The 24,348-nt window shown below is 41.4% G+C and overlaps 1 protein-coding gene across 1 annotated transcript in view; it reads right to left on the bottom strand.

The window, feature by feature from the left end:
* LOC138363643 (cytadherence high molecular weight protein 3-like) overlaps window positions 1-21,017 on the bottom strand; it is a 24,101-nt gene extending 3,084 nt beyond the window's left edge. Inside the window, exon 1 of the mRNA XM_069323015.1 lies at window positions 21,008-21,017. Within this exon, the coding sequence (XP_069179116.1) occupies window positions 21,008-21,017 (10 nt within the window). The remainder of the gene's footprint in view (window positions 1-21,007) is intronic.
* Between the last annotated feature and the right edge of the window lie 3,331 nt (window positions 21,018-24,348).

Below are 24,348 nucleotides of genomic sequence, written 5' to 3'. Positions count from 1 at the left end.
TATATATATATATATATATATATATTGTGGGAACCGACCTGTGAGATTTATATTTATTTAATTTATATGAATTTATATAGAATTTATATTTACGTTAATTTATATACTTCAATAGCAATTTGTATGATGATAAGTGGACTGTATTTCTGCAATAATCTCACAAATCGATCCTCTACACATTAGGGGGGGTTTATATTAAATTTATATATATGCAGCCAATCAAACTACAGTATTAACTACACATTAGTGTACATTGAAGAGGTTCCTTATCTTATTGTACAGCAGGCCTTAGTCAACCAGGTATAACCAGGATGTAGACACCAAATTATCCTCTTTGAGGTAGCTTCCATCACCCAGTAACTGGTACACAAAGCATGCTTCCTCGTCTTGACCTGTCAAAAGGGCGCTAGCTGTAAAGCCAGAATCCTAATATATGACAGCTATATCAGAGAAAACATTGTACAAGGAACCATGAAGACCTAGGCTTAATTACCTTGTTTGAGTCGATCATTCGTGTTCTAACCGGTACGCCCTATCTACTGACATTAATGGCCAAAAAAGATTAGATAAACGGGTTTTGGAAAGACACTTCCCTTGAGATTGATGACAGCGTGTTGATGATGGCAGATCACTACTCTGATCTTCCATAACACTTCGTCCAAGAGAATTTATAGGAGCCGAATTTGCTCCACGACTCTGTGGTCTTAACAACAATAACAATGGCTGACCACTCCCTCACAACTGACGCTACTGGCCTACATTGTCCAGATGACAGTAAGTGATAGAAGGGTCACTTTTACTCTATTTTAATTCTGATAATTAAGTTAATTTATATGAGATGTTTTTATGATGGTAAAGTCCAAAGACTAATGTATTTAAGAATAATTCCCACCATAATAGGTGGTGCATTTAAAATAGTATGTGGTAATGATATCCCGTTTTCTATAGACGGAAATTCCACTACAAGTTACATTTTCTATGGGTTAACTTGTTTATACAACACAGCAATATTATCTGCCTGTATGATATTATTAAATGGTGTCGGATTTTCTGACTTATATATATATATATATATATATATATATATATATATATATATATATATATTTTATATATATTTATATTATATATATATATATATATATATATATATATATATATATATATATATATATATATATATATATATATATATATATATTTTTAATCATGTGTTTATTTTCGTGATACACACACACACACACACACACACACACATATATATATATATATATATATATATATATATATATATATATATATATATATATATATATATATATATATATATATATATATATATACTGTGTGATGTCTCATAGAATAATAAAGCGACCAAGCCAGGTGCTGCACATCGTAATCAATATATATGTTAACGTAGCGAGTCTGGCTCCACAAACACCCGTGTATTTTACATTGGAAATTGGAAAGTAAATTTATACTGATCGCCCAAAAAATTGACTCTAATTAACGAGCCTAAAAAAATATTCCCATGTTGCAATTGGTTTTAATGATTAACTTGATCTTTAGAGTGATGAATGTTGACATTTGTGTTCCCAATAAAACAATATTTCCAACAAAAATATTTATTTTTATGATGATATTGATTAAATTGTTGATATGTTTTGAAAAATATCAGAAATACTCATAACGGAACAATTTCTGGTTAACATACAATGGAACAACTTCGACAACCAATACAACCACACACACTCAACGTCGACAACCAATACAACCACACACACACAACGTCGACAACCAATACAACCACACACACACAACGTCGACAACCAATACAACCACACACACTCAACGTCGACAACCAATACAACCACACACACTCAACGTCGACAACCAATACAACCACACACACAACGTCGACAACCAATACAACCACACACACACAACGTCGACAACCAATACAACCACACACACTCAACGTCGACAACCAATACAACCACACACACTCAACGTCGACAACCAATACAACCACACACACTCAACGTCGACAACCAATACAACCACACACACTCAACGTCGACAACCAATACAACCACACACACTCAACGTCGACAACCAATACAACCTCACACACTCAACGTCGACAACCAATACAATCACGTACAAACACACAAACAACGACGTCAACCACTACAACCACACACTCAAACAAAGACTATACAATACAACCACACACAAACAACGACGACAACTAATACAACCCACAATCAAACAACAACGACAACCAATATAACTACACATACAAACACAAACTACGACGACATCGAATCCAACACACACACACACACACACACACACACACACACACACACACACACACACACACACACACACACACACAGTGTGTGTGTGTGTGAGGTTCAATTCCCGTAGTCTCTCCTCGTAGCTCATACCTCTCAGCTCGGGTACTAGTCTGGTGGCAATCCTTTGAACCTTTTCCAGTTTAGTCTTATGCTTGACTAGATATGGACTCCATGCTGGTGCCGCATACTCCAGGACTGGTCTGACATATGTGGTATATAATGTTCTGAGAGATTCCTTACACAAGTTTCTAAAGGCCGTTCTTATGTTAGCCAACCTGGCATATGCTGCTGATGTTATTCTCTTGATATGAGCTTCAGGGGACAGGTCTGGCGTGATATCAACCCCCAGGTCTTTCTCTCTCTCTGACTCTTGAAGTATTTCATCTCCCAAGTGATACCTTGTATCTGGTCTCCTGCTTCCTACCCCAATCTTCATTACATTACATTTGCTTGGGTTAAACTCTAACATCCATTTGTTCGACCATTCCTGCAGCTTGTCCAGGTCTTCTTGAAGCCTCAAGCTGTCCTCCTCTGTCTTAATCCTTCTCATAATTTTGGCGTCGTCAGCAAACATTGAGAGGAATGAGTCTATACCCTCTGGGAGATCATTTACGTATATCAGAAACAGGATAGGTCCAAGCACAGAGCCCTGTGGGACTCCACTGGTGACTTCACGCCAGTATGAGGTCTCACCCCTCACTGTAACTCTCTGCTTCCTATTGCTTAGGTACTCCCTTATCCAATGGAGCGTCCTACCAGTTACTCCTGCCTGTTTCTCTAGCTTAAGCATCAGTCTTTTATGGGGAACTGTGTCAAAGGCTTTCCGACAGTCCAAAAAATTGCAGTCCACCCATCCTTCTCTTTCTTGCTTAATCTTTGTCACCTGATTGTAGAATTCTATCAATCCTGTAAGGCAAGATTTACCCTCCCTGAACCCATGTTGATGAATTGTAACGAAGTCTCTTCTCTCCAGATGTGTTACTAGGTTTTTCTCACAATCTTCTTCATCACCTTGCATGGTATACCCGTTAAGGACACTGGCCTGTAGTTCAGTGCCTCTTGTCTGTCACCCTTTTTAAATATTGGTACTACATTAGCAGTCTTCCATATTTCTGGTAAGTCTCCCGTTTCCAGTGATCTACTATACACTATGGAGAGTGGCAAGCAAAGTGCTCCTGCACACTCTTTCAATACCCATGGTGAGATTCCATCCGGCCCAACAACTTTTCTCACATCCAGCTCCAATAGGTGCTTCTTGACCTCATCTTTTGTAATTTCGAACCTTTCCAAGGTCACCTGGTTTGCTGCCACCTCTCCTAGCGCCGTAACTTCCCCCTGTTCTATTGTAAAGATCTCCTGGACCTTTTTGTTGAGTTCTTCACACACCTCTTTTTCATTCTCTGTGTACCTGTCCTCGCCCACCCTAAGTTTCATCACCTGTTCCTTCACTGTTGTCTTCCTCCTGATGTGACTGTGTAGTAGCTTTGGTTCGGTCTTGGCTTTATTAGCTATATCACTTTCATACCTTTTCTCAGCTGCTCTTCTCACACTAACATACTCGTTCCTGGTTCTCTGGTATCTCTCTCTGCTTTCTGGTGTTCTGTTATTACGGAAGTTCCTCCATGCCCTTTTGTTCAGCTCCTTTGCTTTCATACATTCCCTATTAAACCACGGATTCTTCCTTTGCTTCTCTGTTTTTCCCTTTCGGGCTGGGACAAACCTGCTTACAGCCTCCTGATATTTTTGGGTGACATAGTCCATCATGTGTAAGGAATCTTTCAGAACATTATATACCACATATGTCAGACCAATCCTGGAGCATGCGGCTCCAGCATGGAGTCCATATCTAGTCAAGCATAAGACTAAACTGGAAAAGGTTCAAAGGTTTGCCACCAGACTAGTGCCTGAGCTGAGAGGTATAAGCTACGAGGAGAGACTACGGGAATTGAACCTCACTTCGTTGGAAGACAGAAGAGTTGGGGGGACATGATCACCACATTCAAGATTCTCAAGGGAATCGACAGGGTTGATAAAGACAGGCTATTTAACACAAGGGGCACACGCACTAAGGGACAAATGTGGAAACTGAGTGCCCAAATGAGCCACAGAGATATTAGAAAGAACTTTTTTAGTGTCAGAGTGGTTGACAAATGGAATGCATTAGGAAGTAATGTGGTGGAGGCTGACTCCATACACAGTTTCAAGTGTAGATATGATAGAGCCCAATAGGCTCAGGAACCTGTACACCTGTTGATTGACGGTTGAGAGGCGGGACCAAAAAGCTAGAGCTCAGCCCCCGCAAGCACAACTAGGTGAGTACAACTAGGTGAGTACACACACACACACTCGTTTCTTGAGGGTCAAGGGAGGTGGTCACGTTGCGCCGCCCTCGTCAATAAACTTTATATCTCGGGACATCAGAGGGATACACGGGGAATTCTGTGTTCAGTGATAATACAAAGTGCAACACACCAATTTCAAACTAGAAAACTTATGGATTGTGTCCGATAGTGCATATTAGGCAAGATCAAGGGTACGACATCTGTGCCAGGACAAGCACGTGGGCCACTTCATGGTCAGAGTGTACACAACTAGATGTGTTAGTGATGATCATAACAAATAGTGAATAGGATAGTGAAGAAGTGATTCTAAACGTGTGGCATTGAACTATATCGGTGTTAAGAGGAACAAGAAGCAGAGTACTGGTGATATATAGCAACAAGTTGGAGGGACCTACGCCTGGCAGCGGCGTGGATGGAGACAGCAGGCCTACACACCACTGTCAACAGTACTTAACACCTGTTTGTGCTGTGGGATGTTTTGAATTGGCGGTAAGGTAAGGCCTCTCACAAAGTCAGTCAGTCAATCGGTGTACAGTGTTATTGCTTTTTAATAGTTAGTCTTGGATATAAGTTAACAAACGGAAACGAATCTCAAGGGAAATGTGCGGCTCATGTGGGACCTAGTTTGTGACACCTAAGTGTGAAAAAAACACTACGCCCTACACCGAGACAACTACCCCCCACACTTCTCTCACCCCCACCCCCTCCCACCATAGCACCAACAGTATACACAAGCCTCCTAACCATAAGGTCTACACCCTCCCATAACCATCCCACTCTAATCCACACCACACACCCTCACCATCCCCTCCCTCTCTCCCACCTTCCCCCCCCCCATACACACTCAGACACACCTCTCTCTCTCTCTCTCTCTCTCTCTCTCTCTCTCTCTCTCTCTCTCTCTCTCTCTCTCTCTCTCTCTCTCTCTCTCTCTCTCCCCCCTTCTTTTTCTCTCCTTTCTCTCATTCTCTCTCTCTCTCTCTCTCTCTCTCTCTCTCTCTCTCTCTCTCTCTCTCTCTCTCTCTCTCTCTCTCTCTCTCTCTCTCTCTCTCTCTCTCTCTCTCATTCTCTCTCTCTCTCATTCTCTCTCTCTCTCTCTCTCTCTCTCTCTCTCTCTCTCTCTCTCTCTCTCTCTCTCTCTCTCTCTCTCTCTCTCTCTCTCTCTCTCTATCCCTCTCCCACTATATCTCTCCCCTACATCTCTCTCTCTCTCTCTCTCTCTCTCTCTCTCTCTCTCTCTCTCTCTCTCTCTCTCTCTCTCTCTCTCTCTCTCTCTCTCTCTCTCTCTCTCATAGGGAAAACATGGAAGGGACACGAACTCGGGGTGACAAACGCAGGATGACAATCACGGTTGGAACAAACTCAGTGGATGGGGTGGAACAGGAAGCCTGGATGAAGGGAGAATTCCAGCAAATGTGGGATGAATTTCAGTGAAAGACTGAGGGTAATGAGGGAGACAGTAGCCAACCTGCAGGATGAACTAAGGGCAGCAAAGAAGGAGATAAGATGCCTGAAGGAGACTCCTCCGCAATTCCAGACACAAACCGTGCCTCAGGGAGATAGGAATGCTACTGTGGAGGGGACCTCCATACCTCAGCTCTCATTTGCTGAAATGCTTAAAAAGAACCCTGAAGCATGGTCTGTAGTTACGAAAGTTGCCATGGAAGTGGCTTCCTCTCAGGAAGCAGCTAGACGTACTAGCCAGCTGATAGAGAGAAAAAGAGCAGTAGTAGTAGCAGGCATTAAAGAGCAAACAGGGACCAGCCCAAAGGAGCGGAGAGACAAGGACAAAAATATAGTTACCGAGATCCTTTAAGAGGTAAGTGTGGAGGTAACTGAACAAAATGTTGAAAAGGTTTTCAGGCTTGGAAAGTACAACAAGGACAGAGACCGAATGATAAAGGTGGTATTCATGAGCGAAATCACGAAAGAGGAACTGTTAGCAAGGAAGAGCGGTCTATCAAATGTACAGAAGTTCCAAAAAGTATTCCGGCAGAGGGATATGACAAGGGAAGAGAGAAAGCAGGCAGCAGACGCGAGGAAGGAGCACAGGGAGAGAGAAACGAATCAGGCAGCCACAACCCCAATTCCTACAATCCCAGAGGGGAATGGGGAACCCTCCTCAAACAGTGCAATAGCCACAGGGAGTGGGGCACCACCCCCACATTCTACCCAACAGACACCCTACCTGCCCCAACCCCTGTCAGCCCCCACTGAGTACCCACCTAAGAGACCCTCCCCCCACCCTCCCCCTTCCTCCCACTCACCCCCCCTCCTCCCACTCACCCCTCCCCCAGGACCTCCCTTCTACCCCTTACCCCAAGCCCTAACTTCTCCCACATGCCCTCCCGTCTCTCCCACCCCCAAGCCCCCCATTCTCCCCTGCCCCCCTAAGCCCCCCACTCTCCCTCACCCCACCTAAGCCTTCCCCTCTCCACCACTCCCCTAAACCCCCCACCTCTTCCTCACCCACCTCAGCCTTCCCTTTCCCCTCATGCCCCCCAAGCCCTCCCCCCTTTACTGCCCCCCAAACCCCCCCTTCTGCCCCATCCCTCCAAGCCTCTCCTCCCCCCATGCTCCCCCCTCCCCTTCTCACCCCCCAACCCCCTACCCAACCCCCTCCCCCCCCAAGCCCTTCCTCCTCCACTAGTCTCCCCGTACCAGATCCTCCCAGCTCCCGCTCACCCCAGATCCCACAGGTCCCCTCCCCCAGAGGAGAAGCAGAAGAGAGTTAGTTTCAGGGTAATGTACTCGAACACAGATGGGATCACAAGCAAGGCAAGTGAACTAAGGGAAAGAGCACAAGAAGTGAACCCAGATGTAATCGGACTCACTGAAACAAAACTCTTTGGAATCATAATGAATGCCGTGTTTCCCCAGGAGTACACAGAAATAAGGAAAGAGAGGGAATGTAGGGGAGGAGGCGGAGTGGCCCTACTCATGAGAAAGGAATGGTGTTTTAAGGAGATGGCTATCCCGGGTTGTGAGGGTTTCAGAGATTACATAGCAGGCACCATGACAATGGGAGGACCAAGAATAGTAGTAGCAGTAATATATAACCCTCCTTCAAATGACAGAAGACCCAGTCAAGAGTACGAAAACAACTACATGGCAGTTAACACTATAATTGAGAGGGCAGCCTCTGCTGCCTGTAAAATAGATCCCACCTGCTCATCATTGAGGACTTCAATCATGGAAGGATTGACTGGGAGAACAAGGAACCGCATGGAGGCCAGGATATGTGAAGAGCCAAACTACTGGAGGTGATGACTAAAAACTTTTTAACCCAGCATGTCAGAGAACCCACAAGGATGAGAGGAAATGGCGAACCAGTGAGACTCGACCTGGTCTTCACTCTGAACGACTCCGACACAAGAGAAATCGGTTTTGAGGGCCCAGTAGGAATGAGCGACCACAGTGTACTGGTGTTTGAAAACCTGATTGAAGAAGGGTTATTGAACTCGAGGAGGGATACGAAACCCAAAAGGTTAGCATACCGAAAGGGAAACTATGAGGAGATAAGAAAATTCCTAACAGAAATAGCATGTGAAACAGAGCTCAGGGAAAAGACGGCCCAAGATACGATGGACTACATAACGCAGAAGTGCAAGGACGCAGCAAACAAGTTTGTCCCAGTCCAAAAGGAAAACAGTGAAATGAAGATGAGAAACCCATGGTTTAATCAGAGATGTAGGCTAGCTAAGCAGCAAAGTAAAAGGGCATGGAGAAACTATAGGAATAACAGGACACTGGAGAGCAGAGAAAGATACCAGAATGCCAGGAATGAATATGTCAGGATGAGAAGAGAGGCAGAAAGACAATACGAAAATGACATCACAAGCAATGCAAAGACTCAGCCTAAATTGTTGCATAGCCACATTAGGAGAAAAACAACAGTAAAGGAACAGGTTATGAAATTAAGGATAGGGGCAGAAGGATTCACTACAAATGACAAGGAAGTGTGTGAGGAACTAAATAAGAAATTCCAGGAGGTCTTCACCTTAGAGCAAGGAGAAATTCCAGAGATAAGTGAGGGAATAGCTAACCAGGAACCACTGGAAGAGTTTGAGATTACCAGCGGGGATGTAAGGAAGTGTTTACTAGAGTTGGATGTGACAAAGGCTATAGGCCCAGATGGAATCTCCCCTTGTATACTAAAGGAAGGAGTAAACGAACTGTGCCTACCACTCTCCGTACTGTATAACAAATCACTCGCAACAGGGGAACTGCCAGAAATTTGGAAAGTAGCTAATGTTGTCCTGATATACAAGAAAGGGGATAGACAGGAGGCACTGAATTACAGGCCAGTGTCCCTAACCTGCATACCATGCAAGCTGATGGAGAAGATTGTGTGAAGAAACCTAGTGGAGCAACTGGAGCGAAAGAACTTTGTAACACAGCATCAACATGGGTTCAGGGATGGCAGGTCCTGCCTCACAGGGTTATTTGAATTCTACGACCAGGCAACAAAAATAAGGCAAGAAAGAGAAGGGTGGGCAGACTGCATATTTTTGGATTGTCAGAAAGCCTTTGATACAGTGCCACACAAGAGGCTAGTGAAAAAGCTGGAGATGCAGGCAGGAGTGAAAGGGAAGATACTCTTTTGGATAAAGGAGTACCTAAGCAACAGGAGACAACGAGTCAGTGTGAAGGGTGAGGTCTCAGATTGGCGAGACGTTACGAGTGGAGTCCCGCAGGGGTCAGTCCTTGGACCTATACTGTTTCTGATATATGTAAATGATCTCCCAGAGGGTATAGAATCGTTTCTCTCAATGTTTGCCGATGATGCAAAAATTATGAGGAGGATTGAAACTGAGGATGATAGTAGGAGGCTACAAGATGACCAAGACAGACTGAGTGAATGGTCCAACAAATGGCTGTTGAAGTTCAACCCGAGTAAATACAAAGTAATGAAACTAGGCAGTGGAAACAGGAGGCCAGACACAGGATACAGAATAGGAAATGAAGTACTTAATGAAACAGACAGAGAGAAAGATGTAGGAGTTGATATCACACCAAACCTGTCTCCTGAAGCCCACATAAAAAGAATAACGTCTGCGGCATATGCGAGGCTGGCTAACATCAGAACAGCGTTCAGGAACCTGTGTAAGGAATCATTCAGAATCTTGTACACCACATATGTAAGACCAATCCTGGAGTATGCAGCCCCAGCATTGAGCCCGTACCTTGTCAAGCACAAGACGAAGCTGGAAAAAGTCCAAAGGTATGCCACTAGACTAGTCCCAGAACTGAGAGGCATGAGTTACGAGGAAAGGCTGTGGGAAATGCACCTTACAACACTGGAAGACAGAAGAGTAAGGGGAAACATGATCCCAACCTACAAAATCTTAAGGGGAATCGACCGGGTAAACAAGGATAAACTATTGAACACTGGTGGGACGCGAACAAGGGGACACAGGTGGAAACTGAGTACCCACATGAGTAGTATATTCTGAGCCAGATAGGGGCACTTAACAAACAATGGGGGGTACTTATCAGACAATGGAATCAGAGGCGGGGAGCCAGATAGGCCCACTTATCAGACAATGGAATCAGAGGCGGGGTGACAGATAGACCCACCTCAAATTGTAGTCTACGGTGAGTCCCCGCCATATTTCACTTACACTGGGTATCTCCGTTTAAACACTACGTCATTATATAGGACTAATTAAGGATATATATATTCGAACAAGTCTGAATGGCCCCTCCAGGACTATGTGCATATATGTCCGGAGCTATATAGGATATATATATACTCAAAATAAAAGTGGGTGAAAAGAAATAACACTTGTTTTATACAATATATAACAAAAGTACATAGTGGCTTAAACGTAGTCGTAATCTAATTCCCCCCCATAATATTGTCTAACTAGACCCCTCCTCCGTGCCCACAGGTCTGTTGTGGGGTCTTCCTCCCCCTCCTGGGGTGATGATGACGATGAGTCATCATCCAGAGGGAGAAAGGGGTGTTGTGGTTCTTCTTCCTCTCCTAGGGGGCTACTGTCGTCATAGCGTTCACTCTCACTGGAAGGGTGTCGCTCTTCCTCCCCTTGTGGCTCGATGACGTTATCACTTTCACTTCCAGCGGTCACCCCTTGGGTTGAGGTGGATGGGTGGGGGTCAGGTGGTATGTCTGGATGACCATAGCCTAGGCTTTTGTATTTATTTAGGTAATAGCGTTTATCATCAAATGCACTTAAACCCCTCTTAGTATTATGGGTGGTGACCATTTGCCCTCCTAAATTCCTAATTTGGTAGTATTGGAAAGTATTTACTACTCCATTACTGTGAAGGGTTTCTTTAAAATGTCTATGAGATAAAGATCTTTGCACAGCGCGGGGGATACCCTTAGCGGTAATGGAATTTGAATTAATGTGCAACAGCAAACTATACATTTTGGGCTTGAGAGCTACAACTTCAAGGATGTGTCTATCTGAAACCTCTGACTTTAAAAGACCTAAAACACCCTTTTTAGAAGGATCATACAAGGGGTGAGTTTCAGGGAAGTTACTGGTATCGATCCATGATCTAAGGGGTTCTTTCCCCATCTCGTTAAAGACATCTTCAGTCATTAAACTGAAGATGAAACTGTCTGTATCGCTGTATATCAGTGCTGCCCTATCTGAATAGTGGTTCTTAAGTACCCTGTACCAAAAATGGTACAAACTGTATTTTGCTAGCTCAAGAATCTGGAACCCAATGTAATTAGGATGAGTAATTTTAATGAATGGTCTGGAACTGACAGACAATAATTTATTGTCACCTAAATGCACCATACGTTTAAAGCGAGGATTCTTCACCTCTCGTAAAAAGACCCTAGCTTAAGTCACTAGTTTGGTGTCAATGGCATAACGGGCTGGGTTCAGTAGTGTTTTACCAAAAACACAGTTCGTCAGTAATTTGAAGTGTTTTCCTATCGTTACTGGTGGAAGCATTTCTATTGTTAACGTTGGTGTTAACAAATTCTGCCATAAAATCAGACTGGCGGAACTCATAAATGGCATGAATAGCCCCTACTTCAAGACCTATCTCAATAAATAACTGTAAGAGGTGTAGAGATATGAAATAATGTTTCTTGGGGAGATGATCCCCTACCAACTTAATATTTTTTTTAGGGAGGTTTGTAATGTTATTTGTTTCCAGAAGTCCCCTACTAAATGGTGAGATATCCTCCATACTTATTCCCCTATGGTGTAAACAAAGGGGTAGATCGTCTGTTAGTCTAGCTATTTCAGGTCTTATGTGTTTGGTGTCAATTAATAGCCAGTACCCTTTGTTAGAAGAGAATGGCTGTTCTGTCATTATCTTCCCTTCGCTAATGAAGGAGTTCATCTCATCAGATGACAACCTTCTTAGACCACCATAGGGTAATTTCTTAGTCATACAACTCCCGTAAAGGGAGTTGAAGTCTAAGTATAGTAAGAATGAAGATCTATCCTCCTGGGGGTTAAAAGATGGGTTGGCATAGCGGTTGTTAGCTCTGGCATAACTCCTAACTGCAGTTGTAAAACCCCCTCGTATGTTTTGTGATATGAGATTGTGCAACATCACATCTGCACTTAACTCCAACGATATTTTGCTACTTTTCAAGAAGCAATCATAGGAGTAACCCGGAAGGCTACAGTAGTGAGTCATCTCTAAGGAAAATATATCATTTAGGATTACCCTATGGTGAGTAAAAATGTCAGCCAGTAAACCGACATCACACCTTAAATAAATAAGGAGATAATCCTTTAATGACTCACATCCTGTAGCCTCCCATACAAATTTAGAATGTCTATATTCTTCCAAAGTGATGGTTGATTTGTTTAGGGAGCTGTAAAACATTTCAATTGGGGGGGTGTTGCATCATTAAAGCAGCTGATTTTTGTGGCATATTCATAAGGGAAAAACTACTTACCCTTTAAGAGTAGGTGGTGACTCTCTTCGGGTAAACCTTCTATCATTGAGTGTGTGAATGTTAAGGGGCTGCCTGAATCAATGTGGGTTTTTGCTAGGGACGAAAGACTGCCCGTAATAAAAGCCAGTGAATCAAGAAATTTAAGGTTGCCTATTTCTACCTTAAGATATTTAGTCCCCTGCCTCATGAGGATATTGCTCTTAATATTTGAACCCATGGCAAACTCCCTCAAAATTAAGCCCATGTCATAAGACATATTGTGGGCAATTAGGACTAAACTCTCTAGAGCATTCTTGTGGCGGAGGTTGCAGTAATTACATAGAGCTCCAATATAATTGAGTTTTTTCCTAAGGTGATCATGATGTTGAACCTTGAAATTGGTGGGTGTAAATACCTCCTCACAAAACTGACAGTGAGTCTGTCTCCTAAAATGAACCATATCCTCAAGAGACATGTCTATTTCATATTTGGGTAGGGTGGATCTGATAATTTCCCATTTGGTGGCAACTCGCTCCATGAAATGAGTGACGCTGTCCCCCCCAAAATAGGTAAATTTATCAATGACGGAGTGGTTCCTATCAACAATTATATAGCTGTATGCTATAGGCCTATGTATGGCTGTAACAGAACCTAGACAATCCTCAGTGCTTAGGACACTCTCGAAATCGAAATAAGCTACATGGGAAGGGGGGTAACCTTTCCCTGTATTTTTAAAATGAAGGGTGTCCCCCTCCTGGGGATAAATCATTTTCTGCGTGATGTCACAGGAAACAGAATGGTGAGACAGCTCACTAGAATTTTGATATTCAGAAAGACAGCTTCTACAGAAGACTGTCTTTCGCCTGTGGCTGCGGGTAAAGTTCCGTAAAAACTTATTTAAGTCTTTAATAAGACTTACATGAGACTCCCCCAATAATAATAATGGAACTATGTCTGAGTACTGTCTGCTACCTCGACGACAAAGAGAGACGTGATAGGCACCGTCTGTATGTTTGTGAATTGAATATAAAAAAATGGAGAGTTTATTCCTATTTTCCAATTTAGAGATATCCTCCCATGAGAGAGGGAAAGATAATTGCTCGTATTTGACCATTTTCCTAACCCTAGAGTGAGACTCTACAAGTCTTCCTATACGTTTCCATTTCCATCCTTGTTGTGACGACCGAAAAGCGGCAATGCATTGAATAATGCATGTTCCATTGTTACCATTGGGGTTTGGGTTGAAGACCTCATGTCGCCCCCTTAAAAAGGGGGGATAAGGGACATAATCCCCCAAAACTGACCTTACACTACCATTACAGATAACGATTTTGAGGAAATCAACATTAAGTAATATAAAACCACTCCCCTCTGTTTCTGAAAGGAGATCCTCCAGACGTGTAATCATATAACCCACCCAGCTATCAATAAGATCACCCACCTCCTCAAGAGTTACCAGCCTAGCAGGTGTTGTTATGAAGTGTTCCCTATAGTCATCATCTTCTGTGAGACGTTGTTTTAAAAGTGTAACCTTCACTTCAAGGAGGATTTTGAATGATGAAGTAAAATTGCCATGACCCGCCAGAGAATTCATGTAATTCTCTATTTCGTTAGAGAATAGTTCTCTAAAGTTGCTTAGGAGACCTACAGGATCTGTGGCAAAGGCTGGGGGGATGGAATATTCCATTCTAGTAAAGAGATCCCCCAGGGCCCCCACCCTATTAATTGAGGGATGTCTATAACATCCTCCCCTTCTGAGGACTTTCCATCACTATCACGATTGTTGTCATGGGGTCTAAGAGCACTAGGACCTGCCTGAGGGATGTCACCACCACCATCACCATCATCACTCATCTCTTCCTCCCCCCCCCCATTTTCAAAGGGCTGTCTACCCCCACCACCACCTAAGGGGCTATTGTTACGTTGGGCTTTGGGGTGAAGTTCCTCTCCTACCTGCCCCTGAGATGTCTTTACCTGCCTCTGAAGCACCCCTGGAAAAAATAATAATAATAATAATAATAATAATAATAATAATAATAATAATAATAATAAAAAGCAACACCCCAACACACCCTACTAAACCCCATTACATAACGCCTCAAGAAAGCTTCTTAAGATAATAAAACTGGAGAGAGGGTTTATTCACACACCTTGGGGACATGATTGAAGATGTTCAGAGGTCAAGTGCTCACACAAAGTGACCCCACAACTGCTACAGGTGAAAGTGGGGTGAGGCTTCAAGGTGACGCTGCCGCATATGAGGCATACAAAACCACTCTCTCCGGTAGGGCGGTGATGTTTACCTCCTAACAAGGAAATAACATATACACACTCTCACTCACACAGCCCCCACACACCCCCATGAAGATAGGGGAAACCATCTCAATATTTCTCATTTGAAATAAATACGAATAAATAAATAAATAAATAAGGGCTTACCTCCACCGCAGGTTCTCCTGTGAACTCCACTAGATTGAACACACACAGCTTCCCCACAGCGGAGGCAGCAATAAGTTGTATGCACGAATTGTGGTGATGAGCTCCAACCACAAATGTTACAAATATCACCTGGGAGTGACATTATCACCCACTACTAGGAAAAAAAATATATAAAATAAATAAATATATATTCTCTCCCACTCAAAACACCCTTCTTTCTCTTATATATATATATATATATATATATATATATATATATATATATATATATATATATATATATATATATATATATATATATGTATATATATATATATATATATATATATATATATATATATATATATATATATATATGTATGTCGTACCTAGTAGCCAGAACGCACTTCTCAGCCTACTATGCAAGGCTCGATTTGCCTAATAAGCCAAGTTTTCCTGAATTAATATATTTTCTCTAATTTTTTTCTTATAAAATGATAAAGCTACCCATTTCATTATGTATGAGGTCAATTTTTTTTATTGGAGTTAAAATTAACGTAGATATATGACTGAACCTAACCAACCCTACCTAACCTAACCTATCTTTGTAGGTTAGGTTAGGTTAGGTAGCCGAAAAAGTTAGGTTAGGTTAGGTTAGGTAGGTTAGGCAGTCGAAAAAATATTAATTCATTAAAACTTGGCTTATTAGGCAAATCGGGCCTTGCATAGTAGGCTGAGAAGTGCGTTCTGGCTACTAGGTACGACATATATATATATATATATATATATATATATATATATATATATATATATATATATATATATATATATATGTATATATATATATATATATTTATATAAGAGAGAGTAGGGGTGTTTTGAGAGAGGGAGAATATATATATATATATATATATATATATATATATATATATATATATATATATATACATATATATATATATATATATATATATATATATATATATGTATATATATATATATATATATATATATATATATATATATATATATATATATATATATATTCTCCCTCTCTCAAAACACCCCTACTCTCTCTTATATAAATATATATATATATATATATATATATATATATATATATATATATATATATATATATATATAGGCCTTGCATAGTTGGCTGAGAAGTGCGTTCTGGCTACTAGGTACGACATATATATATATATATATATATATATATATATATATATATATATATATATATATATATATATATATATATATATATATATATATATATATGTATATATATATATATATATATATATTCTGGGGTGTGAGTTTTCAGTTGCATATTGTCCTGGGGACCATTCAGGCTTGTTCGCATATATATATATATATATATATATATATATATATGTATATATATATATATATATATATATATATATATATATATATATATATATGTCGTACCTAGTAGCCAGAACGCACTTCTCAGCCTACTATGCAAGGCCCGATTTGCCTAATAAGCCAAGTTTTCATGAATTAATTGTTTTTCGACTACCTAACCTACCTAACCTAACCTAACCTAACTTTTTCGGTTACCTAACCAAACCTAACCTATAGAGATAGGTTAGGTTAGGTTAGGTAGGGTTGGTTAGGTTCGGTCATATATCTACGTTAATTTTAACTCCAATAAAAAAAAATTGACCTCATACATAATGAAATGGGTAGCTTTATCATTTCATAAGAAAAAAATTAGAAAAAATATATTAATTCAGGAAAACTTGGCTTATTAGGCAAATCGGGCCATGCATAGTAGGCCAAAAAGTGAGTTCTGGCTACTAGGTACGACATATATATATATATATATATATATATATATATATATATATATATATATATATATATATATATATATATATATATATATACCCCCAAATATGAAATAGATAATAGATATTAATTTACTTACATGTTAGTCTAGACGGGGATGGAGAGTGGAAGGTTTCAACACTAACTGTATAATACGACAAAGGAGGGGCGTGTGGTGTCCTTATATTTGATGATCAAGTGGGGGGCGGTGTTGCCACATACAATACCTCACAGCCCTCCCTAAATCGTGTGAAAGAGAAGGGTTAGGGTTGCTATGGGGAACTTTTTTTTTCTCGTCTGGCAGTCATCTCTATGGGAGTTGAGCAAAAAACCCAGGTAGGCTGTTTATGGTCTGAGGAGGGTGGCGCTCCTTGGAGAGTGAATACACAATACATGCAACATCTCACAGCTCCTGTGTGAAAGAGAAGGATTAGACTTGCTATAGAGAACTCTTTTTCTCTCGTCTGGAGGTCATCTCAATGGGAGTCCCAAAAAAAACCAGGTAGGGCCGTCTTTGTCCTGAGGAGGGTGGCGCTCCTTGGGGAGTGAATACATGCTCACACTCTCACTCTCGCACACACACACACACACACTCACACACACTCACACACACTCTCACACACTCTCACACACTCTCACTCTCTCATATATATATATATATATATATATATATATATATATATATATATATATATATATATATATATATATATATATATATATATATATATATATATATATATAAGTGGCTGTCCCACAGGTAATTGGATCATTTATGAGGAAAATATGGAGGAGTGTACTTCTGCCACAGACGACCAACTTAATATTTTTCATCAACCAGCGAGAATATTTGTAGCTGGATTTGGCAATTCTGGGAAAACTAGTCTGGTGGTAAATTTATGTGTTAAATCCCACGGGAAATTCTCAAAAATTATAGTGTCAACTGCAAATAATACTGATCATCCTATTTCAAACAACCCCATTTTGCGAAAAAAGGTTACTCTCTCCCAAGGGCTGATTAACCCTTTAGAGTATAAGAATCCTTTTTCAAATGAGTCAGTTTTGTATATAATTGATGACTTATACCTGGAAGAGTCCAATTATAGCCAATATCTTCACCCGAGGGAGACACGATAATATTTCTGGAATTCTAATTAGTAAAAATTTGTTTCCCCAGGGGAAATATGCTAGGACAATAACTCTGAATTGTACCCATTATATATTAATGAAGCAGAGAGACATAACCCAACTTGAAATTTTAAGTGGTCAGTTATATGGGCGGAAAACTATTAATAATTTCGTCGAAATATACTGACGGGCAATATCCCAGAGAGAGTATGGCTATTTATTGGTTGATCTGACAGTTCCTGAGACATTACAACTACGAACGGGGATTGTCAATGACAACCAGTGTGAAATTGTTTATCATATGTGAACAAAACAAAAAATGCCTTTAACGACGCAGAAACGGTCAATTCTTACCTCCATCTATAATGACATTTCTACCCTGGGTGGTTTCACAGGATCAATTCAAAAATTGTATAAAGCTGCCAGACTTAAAGACACCAGCATCAGTATTGCAGATGTGAGGGAATTTCTCCGTGGGGAACGATCTTACACATTACACAGAAGAAATTTAGTTAGATTTCCTCGGCGAAAAATATTAGCTCCTAAACCCCGCACCATAATTGCCTGTGATTTGGGAGACTTTTGTAGTTTACAAAAATACAATAGTGGTGTAAAATATATTTTGATATGTGTCGATGTTTATTCTCGCCTAATGCAGACTCAAACTTTAAAAACAAAAAATTCAACGCATGTGGTAGCTGCTCTAAAGAAGATTTTAGAGGAAACCTCTCAGTTTCATGGGGTAAGACGAATATTCACAGACCGAGGTAGAGAATTTTACAACAGGACAGTTCAAAATTATCTGAATAAGAAAAATATTAAGTTATATAGTGTATTTTTGGAAATGAAATCTAGTATAGTGGAGCGAGCCATCAAAACTTTAAAACATAAACTGTATCATTATATGACTCAGGCTAATTCATTACAATACATTCACATCCTTCCAAAAGTTGTGAATGTATACAACCACACTTTCCACAGAATACTAAAAAATACTCCACATGCCATCCATAAGTTGCAAAACATTGAAGATATACGAAGACAGTTTAAGGTCATGTATTTAAACAATGACCACCCCATAACTTCCATCAGTCCACAACTGCAGGTTGGGCAGTATGTACGACTAGCAAAGCGAAGGAATATATTTCACAAGGGCTTTTGGCCCCAAAATACAGAAGAAATATTTCAAGTGTCTCATATCGATAGAACACAACCAATCCCTACCTATAAAATCAAAGATTTAACCAACGAGCCGATCAGTGGTATGTTTTATGAGCAAGAATTGATTCCAACAACGCTTCCAGACTATTTTCCCATAACGATATTACAGTCTAGGAAGACATCGAAAGGACACAGAGAATATTTCGTCAAGTGGAGAGGGTACCCAGATTCTAGCAATTGCTGGATTAAAGCTCAAGACATCGTCAAATTTTGAAAAAAAAATGACAGTTCATCAGGACTCTCTCGTAGAGAAACACCATCAACTGTTATTTTTGTTAAATAATTTATCACCCAAGAAGCGGAATAAACTAATTAAGGCTTTAAAACGACAGGAAATTGAATCAATTTGTGAAATTTTTGCCAATTTTCTGAAACGAAACATCTTAGTTCAACCTCAGATAATTAATGGACTACAGAGGTATCAGAATGACATTTGTTCTGTAGCACGTAAGAAAACTCCATTGTACAAAAAGAAAAACATTTTAACCTCCAGGAGAGGTGGCGCTATATTGGCAGCTCTGTTACCTTTGGCTGTATCGTTAATTTCCTCTCTAATAAAGTAATTACGTAAGAAGAGAAAAAAATGGTGAAAGAATATTGCCTAGTACCACGACTCGTTGCTGAAAAATATTTATTTAATAAAAACGAGAGTACTCCATCGCCTCTTAATGAGGTAGCTCCACCCTCTTCCACCAGTGGTAGAAGTGGAAATAAGTCCTTCTCTTTAAAAAACGAAAGCAAATGGGGCAATTCGGCTAATAATGTTGGTGGTAGCTGTAAGCACCTTGGCTGTGACTCTAGCGGTGGTGATGTTGGTGTGGGGAGAGTGGACACTCCCCCCACACCCCCACCAGCAACAACAACTTGTGGACGGTGTTGCCACGGTAGCTCCTTTGAACGTTATAGCCCTACCAGACGGGGGGGACTGGTCAGACAACCTTTAAAAGATATTGCCCGCCCCCCCGCCGCGCAGGTGCCCGCCGCCGCGGGCTTCTTTCAACAAAAAACGCGGGACAGGTGCGACCGTCGCCCTTTAAAAAAACAAATAAAAAAAAGGATACATTCCATTCTACCGCCTGAGATGCGGGTAGCTGTTGCTGGGCCCACTCGCCACAAAGCCACCACCACCACACCCCAAAACCCAAGTCTGGACAACTTAATAAATGTGTATTTTAAAATAGGGGAAATTCCCCACGTCAAAACATTATTGAACATGTTTGAACAAAACAGTCAACAGGTGGTATGGGATAGTCGCGGGAATTTATTAAAGCCTGTGCAAAATTTAAATATTTTAGATATAATTAAAACTTTAGCCTTTACTAAAGGACAATTTAGGACGGCTGACAAGGCAGATGTAAGGATTTTACTGAAGGTGGCTGGTGTAGACCCATCCTTTATACGTAATTCTCGCGCCAGATCACAGTTAAAAGGGGGTAGGGGTGTCCATAGGAGGCCCCATTGGGAACCATATTGAAAAAAACCTATATGAAGCACATCTTAAACGACATTATATTCAGTTGTGTATCCACCATGAAGAGAGCTTCTACCCCCCCTGCGGCAGTAGAGGAGGGAGAAAAATCTCCCCTATTGAAGCGTTTGGTTGCTACTCAACGTTACTACAAGTTTGTCGAACACAAAAGTAGATTGATATATGCCTTATGGGATTGTTATGACCGTCTTGTGTTGAGTGCTCCCCCAGAACGGTTTTTTATGTCATTTGGAGAAACGGTGAAAAGGTATGAGGAGTATTCATCTCAGGAGATCCAGACAGAGATTTGGCAGATGGAAAAATTAACCTTCCAACATCGTGATATGATTACAGCCTTTGAGTCTGGGCGGAGTGTCTATGGGCTTATAAGGTGATCTCTACCCCCCACCCCTTCATCCCTCTTCCCCCAGGTGGGTCACAGCTGTATTTAAAGGTCGCCCACCGCCGCTCCTGGAACACTATACTACAGTTGTCGACACGCTCCTCTCAGCCGCCCTCTCACCATGTCTCTGGCTTGTATCAAGACCATCGGCGACGAGATCACTGACTCCCACACCTTTGGGGTGGGAGATGTGATAATCTACGACCTCCCAGCTGCCGTTGTGCGACCCTATGGACTGGCTTCCGTCATCTGGAAGACGTTCTCCTACGCCCGTGTGGAACGTGAAGGACTGGGTAATGCCAATAGGGCAATAATTCGTTGTCGGTCTACCCCGGGGGACATTGTTGTGAAGATAGCCCCTCTCCCCTCCGACGGACAAGATCTCATAGAGGAGCCCGTCCTTTTCTTCATGCCCACTTTTGTGGGGTGGATTTCTGTATTCGGGGCAGGAGCCCCTTTGAGTCAAACCCAATAGCCCAGGAACAAGTGCAGACTTCCGCCGACACACACTACGTCACTAACGTCACCCTGGATACCGCCAAGAACCGCAGATACTGGCTCAAGATGAGCCTAACAAAGGTGGGCAATTTAATGGCGGCAACCCCAACCATGACTCAACTAGTGGTACCCTACGGCTTAGGGGCTTCCCGCGACGGTATGGTCAACTGGCACAAGGACATTGGACCCATGCTGCTGTCTCTTCATCAAGAACTCGCCAAACTCAACAAAGAGTTAGTCATCCTCAAACGACCTGCTGCTGTTACCCCATCAGTGGTGCCCCTCCCGTTCGACAACCCAAGTGCTGATAATCTTACTATAACGCTCGACACCGTGGTGGGAGAGGGTGGTACCACACCAAGAACCTCTTCTCGTTCTACACCTCCAGCACCACCAGCCACACCCAGGAAGAAGAAACACTCTCAGGAATACGGCTCCACCTCCACCCCTCCACCACCCCCTACAGCATCAACCTCAGTTAAACGGAGGATTGAGCCACTCCTCGACTTTGAAACGGGGGCGAATCGCCGTATCGACTCCATCCTCGATGGTGAGTCACAGGAAATATTCCTGTTATCCTCCCCCCCGAAAAAACAACGAAAGCTGTAACCACCACTCCAGTAAAGAAGTTGAGGTAGTGCCAGCTACAGTAGCCCCGGCAGAAGCAGCAGTGGTGGTAGCAGCAGCCAGCAGTAGTAGTAGCGAGGGGGGGTGTGGTTAATCACTATTCTTAAAAAAATGTGTGGGGATCTTCACCTGTTGTAGTTCTTTAAGTAGTTTAATAAAATAAAATATAAGTTATGTTGTTTATTTTCTCCCTTCTTACAAAAACCCATCCCCTGTATATTGGCCTTTCAGTACATAACGGGACAATGGGGGGAAGAACATTACATATATCTTACCAGTCTCGATCAAGGAGATATTTAACACAACACGAGTTCAGCATTTACAAACACCATCCCAACACTACATTTAAACCCTTCCATTAAACATGAAGTGGCTTTAGTCAACATACTCCTTCCCAGGCGAATTAATGCCATCATCAAAGATGAGGAGGACTCTGGCAAAGATATCTATGCCACTTTTAAACGTGGAACTCTTTCTAAGAGTCCAGAACACCTAATATACACCTTCCACCCAAAAACCAACATATTATCAAGAAACATCAAATTCATTACAGACGTGGTTAGTCGACAAATAACAACCGACATGCAGCTTAGCTTTAGGGATGATTTCAAAATATACTTCTCAGATAAAGAACCAATCCTCATCTATGACCAATCTGTAGAGAGGGTATTACTAGCTTCAACTCTTAACAGTGGAAGTACTGGCTCATTAAATTCTCTCAGCTTTCAATTTAAACACAGAATAGCTAATGTACTTGGTTTTGACAGCAGTCGCAAATACACCATTTATCGAGCAAAAACAGATGACATTACGTCAGCCTCCAAGACTGAGGCCTTATCGCCCCCAGACATTGACGGAGGTTGTGACTATTTACTCATTTATAGTGACGTCATCGAGCCGGAACGATACGAGGGCAGATTGTAAATATCTTAGATGCAATCAATTATCATGACTCATATTCTAGAGAGGCTCACCCTCTAGTGTACAAAACATTAAACACTAACACGTTGGAGAAAGTATTAAAATAACAGATCAGTTTGGTCGAATGGTTAGTTTTGAAGATGGGAGGTCGGTTACGGCGGTCTTACATATCCGCCCTAAGGTATAGCAACATATATATAAAGAAGTGTTTAGCCTCGACTTAGGATATTATAGGAAGAGACCTCAGAACCGTTCCACCCACCCTCCCAGGGGGAGTTCGGGGAGATATTCGCACCTCCCCCTAGGAGACATAGGATGAGAGGGGAAGCGATGAATGACATACGCACATTCCAAGCGCCTTATCTCAGATCTGGTGGAGGTTTCTTTGGGACCTTGGCTGGTATTGCTCGATGGGCCATACCATTTTTCATGAAAGCTGTAACACCTAGCGCCATCGATTTTGGGAAAAATGTCCTTGGTGATTTAAGCAGTGGTAAACGGGATGTAAAGAGTGCTCTGAGAACTCACGGTATTGATGCTCTTAAGAGTGTGGGAAAGAAATTGGTAATGGGGGGTAAAATTAAAAGACTCTCTAGGCGAAAAAATAAAAATAAAAAATGTAAACGAGGTCTTGGGTATAAAAATGACGTGTTTTCGCTAACGTAAGCAGTCATACTTCAACTTTCGGAGGGGATCATGGGGGAGCCTAGCGGAGCTGGGGTGAAAATACCACTAGAATATTATAGCTCCAGTATTATTGACCAATTTCCTAGAAGTAACAGAATACGTAATGGGGAAAGTTCAATTGCCTCTACGCAGCAAATAGACGTTCTACCTGTCAACCTCCCCATTAATCAACGTTTACGGGATAATTACTTAGAATTCCGCATCCCTGGAACCCAGGGCGCTTCTTAGATCTAGCTAATATTGTTATAGATTTTAAGGTATCTTTAACGAAAGATGACGATACCACAAAATTGGAAGAGGATGACCATGTGGAATTTGTGAATGGGTTGTCAAATACCATGTTTAAAGGTGTTCAGGTTTTTTTAGGAGAGCAGGTAGTTGAAACAAATACTAATTTTAATTATTGGTCGTTTATTAAATTAATTACCTCCATGCCTCCATCAAAAATGTCTTCCTTGGGGAGAATTGAAGGCTTTCGTAGGGACTGGAGAGATGAAGATGGTATAATCACTAATGAGTTTACAAATGCTTAT

Source organism: Procambarus clarkii, chromosome 1 (assembly GCF_040958095.1).
Source record: "Procambarus clarkii isolate CNS0578487 chromosome 1, FALCON_Pclarkii_2.0, whole genome shotgun sequence".
NCBI classification, from domain to species: Eukaryota; Metazoa; Arthropoda; class Malacostraca; order Decapoda; family Cambaridae; genus Procambarus; species Procambarus clarkii.
Note: the sequence above shows the minus strand (reverse complement) of the source record. Positions and strands in the feature narration are given on the sequence as shown.